General features: G+C 39.7%; 1 protein-coding gene across 1 annotated transcript in view; it reads right to left on the bottom strand.

Moving 5' to 3' along the window:
- The window catches only part of RIC8B (RIC8 guanine nucleotide exchange factor B), a 34672-nt gene that overhangs the window by 16680 nt on the left and 9349 nt on the right, over positions 1 to 8643 (bottom strand). Inside the window, exons 3-4 of the mRNA XM_027886645.1 lie at positions 5073 to 5681; positions 2055 to 2149 (exon numbers count right to left, since the gene is read on the bottom strand). Coding sequence (XP_027742446.1) covers positions 2055 to 2149; positions 5073 to 5681 — 704 coding nt within the window. The remainder of the gene's footprint in view (positions 1 to 2054; positions 2150 to 5072; positions 5682 to 8643) is intronic.

Below are 8643 nucleotides of genomic sequence, written 5' to 3'. Positions count from 1 at the left end.
AATCCCTCTGAGGATTTGCAGGGGCATTACTTCTGACTATAGCTTTTCTATTCCAGAGTTGCCTTGTGATGAATAGCCTTGGTGGAAAAGCATATTCAATTATTCAGCTTCTGTAGCATCCTTGTAGCATTCAAAGGTAAAACTCGGGTTCAACAAATAGGCTGAAATATTTGAATCACGAAACTCAAAACCTGCACAGGGCTCTTCTAGCAAGTGAATCAAGATCAAATACTACATTCAGCAATGCTATACTTGCACTTTTTACTCTATGAACTTGAGCTAAGTAAACTAGTCACAGTTTGCTAACAGAGTGAAAAAGTTTTCTCAGCATAACAGAAAGTGATGCAGTGCTACACTGAGTCTGATGGAGAAGGGGAAACAACTGAAGTGACAGTGATGTGTGTCCTCATTTCTTTCCTGTTTCACCCTCTCCCAATTATGGAGAACCTTTGCCTTGACTTGGTGTCTCCATAAGGCCCACATGGGCAGCATCACTACACAAAGTATCCCTTTTGACTGAAAAAACAAAGACAGAAATCACACCTATAACTACACATTCTTCACAGTTTCCTACTTCTTTTATGTAAAGCCCTTTCGGGATCTCATCTGCAAGTGTTTGCAAAAGCTAAAACCAAAAGGACCTGCATAACATGCATCCTTTTGCAATAGGAGAAGATAATTGATTTTTACAGGGCAATGTAGTTAACAAGGTGATTAGACTAGTTAGATTTCCGGACAATGACACAGAGCCTGGGAAGAGCATCACCTGTATAATAATTCATCAAAATATTGGGCTCTCTTTTGTAGTTGTTGAATTTATCCACAGCTGTTAAATTCTCCCAGCAATGGGGAATTTATTCCTACCAGTCCCTCCCTTCAAGGAGGATAAGAGCTCAAAACACCCACCATAAGCAGCAGCACTGACTGCCTTTTAGGACACAGCACCAACTTTAGTCATGGCAACTACTGCAGCAGTATACTAAATTATTCTAAGCTAGTCTGCACCAACTGAGAAGGGCTCTGATGAGGGATTTTAGGGTTCACCTACTAAGACTGCTGATCTCTGAGAGCTTTCCAAGATTTTAATCAAGTTCATTTAACACTTTCAAGATTGCTGGGTGTGAAAAAGTATATACCCTTCTTCCTAGAGACTGCTGGTTCAGAAGATCTTCAAAAGATCCTACACTTACATATATGGACATCTTTGGAGAAGAAAAAATGGCAACACTCTTTCACTGCTGAGAGATAACAGGGAATCACTGTCAGGCCCTGTGAACAGCTGACCTACTTGGATAAGAATTTTACAGAAAAAGAACAATAACACTGAACAGAAAACCACCACCTCACTAAAAATAATCTGAATTTTGATTGAATTATTTGCTGCAAATACCTAACAATTGGGTGCAGAACTGAGGAACTCGCCCCCCCCACACACCTAAAACTGCAAGATGATGCACTCGTTTTTGAAAAATAAAACAAACAAGCAAACAAAATAACAAAAAAAAACAAAAGCAAAAAACCCAAAACCAAACAACACCCCCCCCCCAAAACAACCAAGGAAAAATATCTGTACTTTTAATAAAGCAGCCTAGAGCTACTGGAGATAAAATATCAACTCGTTACTTCTATCCTAATCCACAGAATTGCAAAACTTACATATGACAATCTCAAAATGTAGTTTTTCTATCAGCTTCTGTGCAAAAAATCAGAAGTTGCATTCCACTCCAATTTACACTATCTCTAGAACTTCCATATCTATTTTCATCCTCAGATACACACACATGCACATAAAAAAATTTCAAGAAGGTGAGCTCCATAATCATTGGTAGAAAATAACAATCTTGCCAGAAACTTTCTGTCTGGAACAGAGGACATGCCTAAACAATATTTGAGGCAAACAGTTTTCATCAAAAGAAGATTAATAATATTTTACTCAAAATGAATACTTTTTGTTGTTTCTCAGATTTCCATTTTAGATTTTACTCAAAGTAATTTCTACTTAAAAAACCAAACAAAAATCTTTTAACGTGGACTGGTTCTGCAGTTCTACCAACCTGTGCAACTCCTCAGTTTTTTCTTCAGTAGGGCCCGTGGTTAATAAGCAGTGTCGAAGGATGGCAGCCATGTAACGAAATTGATGAGATTCATTCTATATAAATATAAATTATGAAGATATTTTTTCATTTTGAAGATTGCAAGTGAGGGTTTCAGGTCACTAGAATAATAAAAATTAAAGATGGGAAATACCTATTAGATCATAACATCCATCCCTATCAATAAAAGGACTGTACCTTAGAGTTCACTACATGCTTAATTCAACATAACTATCATAAACTGACTTTGAACTATGCCTTGTAAAAGTCACTGGGGAGTATTTTCCAGTTAAATGAGCCTTCACTACCAGAAAAAAGAATTACGAGTGTTTGCTCAATTCCATAACATTATTCTTAATATACCACTGGCCATTTTCCTTCTTGTATTTACATCAGACCACCTCTTGATTTAGATTACGTACGTTTTTCATTTAATTTGCCACCTCCTCATTTAGGCCTTTTGCTGCCAATAGTTTCATTCCCTCCACTCAGTCTGTTTCTTATCCTAATTCACTTGCTTTTGTTCCCTTGATACCTTTCCTCCATTTCATTAATAACTTCTCAGCAACCTTATTTGCCCTACTTTTGCTCTCTCCAAGCAATTCCCCCTTCCAACCTCCCACCAGACAGCAGCTGCACTAAAGTACACCAGTAACTGCAATCATTTACCTCTGTGTGTAACCTTGTCCTCACCCTTTTTTAATAGGTCTTATTCATATCCATCATATGTTCTGGTGTGTTTGACTGAGCACAAAGCACCCCAAAGCATCTTTTGTAGTATCAGCATCCAAATCTGCCAACTGCACCACCTGCAGCTCTTGTCCAGCTTTGCTACTTTGAAACCATCTCCAGTCACTAAATACTGGTGTTTCAAATGGTTCTGTCCCCCTTGGGATGAATCTCGTTTAGCCTTTTACCCTCATGCCTAACTTCTCTGCTCTGATTTTCCATCCTGTCTACTGTTTGGAACCTCTTCAAATTCTGTCTCTTCAGCCCAGCTCATTAACACGCTGTTTACTCTTCTTACAGATCATTAAAACTGCCACTGGGACATTCACTGAGCAGAACGTCAACCAACATATCTGGCTAACAGTTATCAACTACTAAAAAGCTCTTTAATTTACAGGTTCCCTGCTTTTAGGAACTTCTAGTAAAGAGTTATTATATAAGCTTTATCTCAAAACACAAAATAAACTTCTCCTGCCCCAGGATGTCTTAAACTCTCATTAAAAAAAAACCCAAAAAGCTGCATGCTTGGACTTTCCAAGGAGGATATGTTTTGTGGGAGCAAACCTCCTTCATCATAGACAGCAGCCACATGAAACTTCAGCAGGTAATGATGTCACAACTGCGTGCCACCTCTTGCCTGCCTTTCTGCAGTGAGCTGGGCTTTAATAATAATAATAATGGCCAGTCTTCGTGAACGAAGATCCGGGGAAAGTCTTTACACCTTCCAGCCTGCGCATTGGATTTTTTAGGTGAGACACAGTGTGCGTGGAACTGAGCCCACCCTTTAATCCTGAGGTTCATCTGCCGGGGCCAAGTGAGCTTGGACGGTGGCAGCGAGGTCCTCAGGACGTAGATGGATTGCCTTATGGGCTAACGAGCTCCATCTGCCCGGGGAGGGGCCCTGACCGGGAATCGAACCCGGGCCTCGGCAGTGACAGCGCCGCGTCCTTAACCTCTAGACCACCAGGGGCTCCCAAGCTGGGCTTTACATCTCTACAGATTCAGTATTTTCTAAGAGTAAACCAACGTCAAGATCCAGATATCAAGAGCTTGCTTATTAAGAGGTGAACGTGTACTAGAGTTTCTTTTCCCAGCTTTCCATAAAGCTGTGCTACATTCTTTTTCACCCTCTCTATACAAAGAACTTTGACAAAGTTAAAGATACTTTTAATAAAGGACTAAACCAAGAACATTAACAGAAGAAAGAAACCTCACTTTCTTTATATTTCCTTGAAACTCAAAGTATTAGCTTCTCTGATCCCTCCATCATTCAATCCTAAATTTCAGGATTTCTTATTCAGCATATCCTTGAGGCATTAAATCAAAGAATAAACTTCAGACTTTAGTCAAGTTTTACATTCCTTAAAGCTCTGATTAATATCTTATTTGCTGTCTAGTCCAACACATTAAAGAGCATAATTATTTGTCAGTTTTAACTACTGCACACTTTTGATCAGCTTTATACGCTGCATATTTACAATGCCCAGTGAAAAGTCAGCAAACACTGTTTCAGAGACAATATGATGTGGACTAAAAAAGAAAGATTCCCTACATAATTCTCTTACTGTAGCACAGATTTAGGTTATTCAAAATTAGAGATGATGTACCTACTATCATGCCCAGAAGAACAGATGAAGACTAGGGAGTCTTCTCAGTTCTATTACCCTATTGCTATACAACCAGAAATGCAGCCATCTGATACTTTCTGATTGCAAAGCTTTTCCTAGCCAGCTAACTATTAGTGAACAATGTTTATTTTCTTTTGTAAACCTCAGACTTTTACAAAATAGTATTTTTTGCATGTTTTATTAAAAAACACACAGTTTTACCTTGCATCATATAATCCAAGCTATTCTTCCATTACATAGAAAACGTATGGACTAGATTTTTTGCCTAAGTAGTAACAAGAACAAAAATGTTATTTTGGTATTTGAAGCAATGAGCATTAAAGACTCAAAACCTCTTGAAAGACCAAGATCATCAATTCTTGACACGTTCAGAATTCAGACACAAATTTTCTCAGACTGGTTTTGCATACAGAGAAATTAGGATGCAAAATTTGAAGACTACCTTAGCTGCTCTTTTGAAAATTGCAACTATATTCCATCAAAATTAGAGTAGCAAAAGTTAAGCATTAAAATCCTTGCCCTGGGGCTTGGACAACAACTACCTATTCTGTATCTACCTGCTGGTTCTGGCTCTCCCACGCTAAACGAAATCAATTGAAAAAACACTTCAGCTAAGCCTTACCTTGCTGTGGACATTCCAACTGTCAAGTGTTACATTAAATAGAGCCTTTAGTGCCTCAATGGCACAATCTGTCTCTTGCAAAGATAGAGGAGGTCTGTCACGATCTTCTGCTGCTTTATATTCTTCTGTCCATCTTACACTCAGGGAACTTTCCAAAGCCTGAGTCAAAACTTGCACCCCTTGCAGTTCCTGACGCAACTGTGATCTAATATCTGTGTGCAGAAGTGACAAGAGGAAGAGCAGACGCAAATCAAAGCACTTAATGTCATCAACGCACTGCTGGTCCTTACATTTTTGCAGAAGACTGCAGAGCATTGCTGCAAGATTCAGTTCCAAACTGAGCTTCTGTGCGACTGAACTATTAAAAATTATATTGCAGAGGCATTTTAAAGCTTCCACTATAACAGGAAATTCAGACACTCTCTCCAAAGGATCTTCCACATTGTCCAACTTTGCTAGCCTCATAAGGATCTGCATGTTCCTCTTTGTGGTTACAGGCACTAAAACCTTCTTGTCCCTGGAGAGAATCCGGAGGGCCTCCAGGCAGGCAACTTGACATGATGTTTTTGTGTCTTTTTCAAGGATGTTTAGAATTCCCTCACAGAGTTTCTAGGCAAACATAAACAAACAAAAAAGGAACAGTTTTAGTGTCAAAATACTGGTGGCAATAAGAAACTACTTTTGCTAAGCTTCCATATAACTTCTGAGTTTCCAGCTGACTTGAGAAATTAGGTATTCCATATAAGCTCTTCAAAATATAAACTGTTACAAAAGGCATCCAGAGAGCACTAAAAGCAGTTTTCCTCACAGATACAATCCAAATACATCAACATTTTCAAAAGCATTAAGCAAAATGGCAGATGCTATTCTCTATTGCCAAAATTGCCACTATTGTCAAAATACTTCACTGATACTTTATACCAGCATGACTTACAGGGGTAAACATTAATCATTCAAATGCAGCATGAGGAAAATACAACACTGCAATAACCTGCAGGTCAGAACTGTGACATCTGAATTACAGAAGAATTACCTTTCATAAGGTAGAAATGGACAATTAGATGATCAATTAACAGGCAGAAAAGACAGGACAGAAGAGATTGCTTGACTTGAGAGGACTCCATAGGATTTTTATGCCTTAAGCTCAGGACAACATTACTACAACTCTGGGGTACTAGTCAGAAGTACAGTTACAAAGAAGTTCCCGATACAATACCAACTGCATTGTACCACACAGGACACTGTTCCTCTACACTTCTCACCTCCCAAGATTTGTGTCTTGACCATGGACACGAATAAATTACCAAAGAAGCCAGAGCAGCAACTGATTTGAAAGCCGTAGTGCAGAAGTCTGCTTAAGACTTGAAATTCCTACTGTGGTCTCAGGCAGTCATTGTCATGTAAGAAATTACAAAAAGCAAAGGAATAATAGTGAAGTATAAAACAGTTGTTGGGGAATGGTCTCTGGAATTTCATTTTTCACCATCACCACCATAATGAAAGGTGGGGAGCACAGAAGCCCATCACCCTGACTCAAAGTTCAAAACAAAGGTTTCACTTAAGACATCCAAGCAAGTTTTCTTATTGTGATCACTTACAACTAAAGCCAAATAAAAAAGTTAACAAAACCAACAACAAACATTAAGTCTACAGCAAATCTAGAACAGACACTCCAGAAGAATAAGGGAGAAAACAACACAAGTCTTCAACAATGTGAAAAAACAATCTGTAAACAAAGTCAGACAGTAGGAACTCTCAATATGATTTCTAGTTTGCTTGTCCCGGGGTTAAGCCCACCCAAAAGCACCACCCGGACAACCAAGATCTCAACTGCATCCCCACAGCCCTGACCAGATTAATCCAGCAGAAGTCTGAAAACAAGGAATGAGCTCCACCTCTCACTATCACAGAGGCAACAGGAGAAATCTTTATCAGAATATTAAAGACATGGAAACAGTATAAAACCCACATCTGACCACCTGTACAGCCATACAGGTACTTACCATGGCTGGAAAAAGATACTCAAATACAGAGTTTTCAGAGTGCTTCAACATTAACATAATGCTGCTCACATAGATCTGTACAACCCCCTGACTTAAGCATGGTATGCTAGACCTGCACTAAGTGTTTCTGAAGGTGGCGTCTTTGAACTGTTTTTAAAAATGCCAAGGAAACAAAAAATAACAGTCCAGACCCACATCCAAATTACCTTGTCACAGCTCAACTTCTTAAAAGAATTTTGTTTCTATTGCTAAGAGAGATTTCCATACAATTAACTGCACTTTGCAAGCTGAAGTAACAGCTGTGAAGCCTGTTTGGTTTTGAGGAGTAACACAGAACTGAATGGACAGTTCACAGAACTCCAGGAAAATGCCGGTTTACTCTGTTCTCTTTTTAAGTACATGTCTATCAGACTTAGCAGTTATTGTCTTCCTTGTTTATATCAGCTGCTACAAGGTGGTCTGTAACAATTTACCCAAATTCAACAGCTGGCTCACCCACTGGACTCTCCCTCTCTTCGGATCCTGTGTAGGCAGAACCACACTAACAACACTAGGAGCCAAGTTACAGCCTTCCCAACACCAAGATGCTGAATGGGCACTTCAAAGACATACTGAGCCAGACAGACTGCATTATCAGAAAATAAATAGAGCACAGAACCAGAACTGATTTCTAATTAACAGTGCTGACGGTTTCTTCTAGGAACTTAAATACCAAGGATCACTTAATAAATTATCTGATCTGATCAACAGCACTGAAATAAAGGGGACCCTCATTTTTGTGTAGAAGCTGAGCAGATAAGGGGCTAATGTGTCTGTCTCAAGCACCGACAGCTGGATAGCTGTGGAGACAACCAAGGACTGTTGGCAGTAACACACTGTAAGAAAGAACAGCATGTGGCTGGAGAAGGAGGCCATACGGAGGTAGGGCAGCACTTTTCTGGAACAAACATCCCTGTTCTGGCTCCTGGAGACAGGTACAACACAGGACAGCACAAGGGCAGCAACAAGGTCAGGAAGTGGGCATGGACTGTTGACCAAAGGCTGACCCAGTGGGGGGCAATGAAGACCAAACACCCTCGAAGCTCTCAAATTATTTCCAGAAAAGTCTAGAAGAACTGTGCATAATAATTAACTTGCATAGAAAGCAAAAAACTTAGCTGCACTGAGGGGAAAACTTATCTATAAAAAGGTAGCTCCACAAAGCCTGAGTGTGCATGTGCACCAGGACCCTGGACACTTCATCAGCTGGATTGATGCTGGAGCCAGGGCTCGTTTTTCTCTCTCCCTCTCTTTAATCCCTCTCTCTTTCACCCTACCTCTTACTCAAAATCTACCACACTTGTATTTATACCAGCAGATAAGGGACTAACTTACAGCAATTTCCATGCCAAGTATATAACTTGCTAATAAAATGTTTTAAGTTTTTACAGACCATTCTACTTTTGCCCATCCTTTTCAACCATCTACAAATCTTGGGTGCTCCTCTCCTCTTAGAAGCGGGACACCACATTTTTGTGAGCAGCACTGCCTACACAAATCTTGCATCTGGTGCTCTGGTCTTTAACCTC

This window comes from Empidonax traillii, unplaced genomic scaffold (assembly GCF_003031625.1).
Source record: "Empidonax traillii isolate 1590-97213 ecotype Southwest subspecies unplaced genomic scaffold, ASM303162v1 scaffold191:size1449129, whole genome shotgun sequence".
Taxonomy (NCBI): Eukaryota; Metazoa; Chordata; class Aves; order Passeriformes; family Tyrannidae; genus Empidonax; species Empidonax traillii.
Note: the sequence above shows the minus strand (reverse complement) of the source record. Positions and strands in the feature narration are given on the sequence as shown.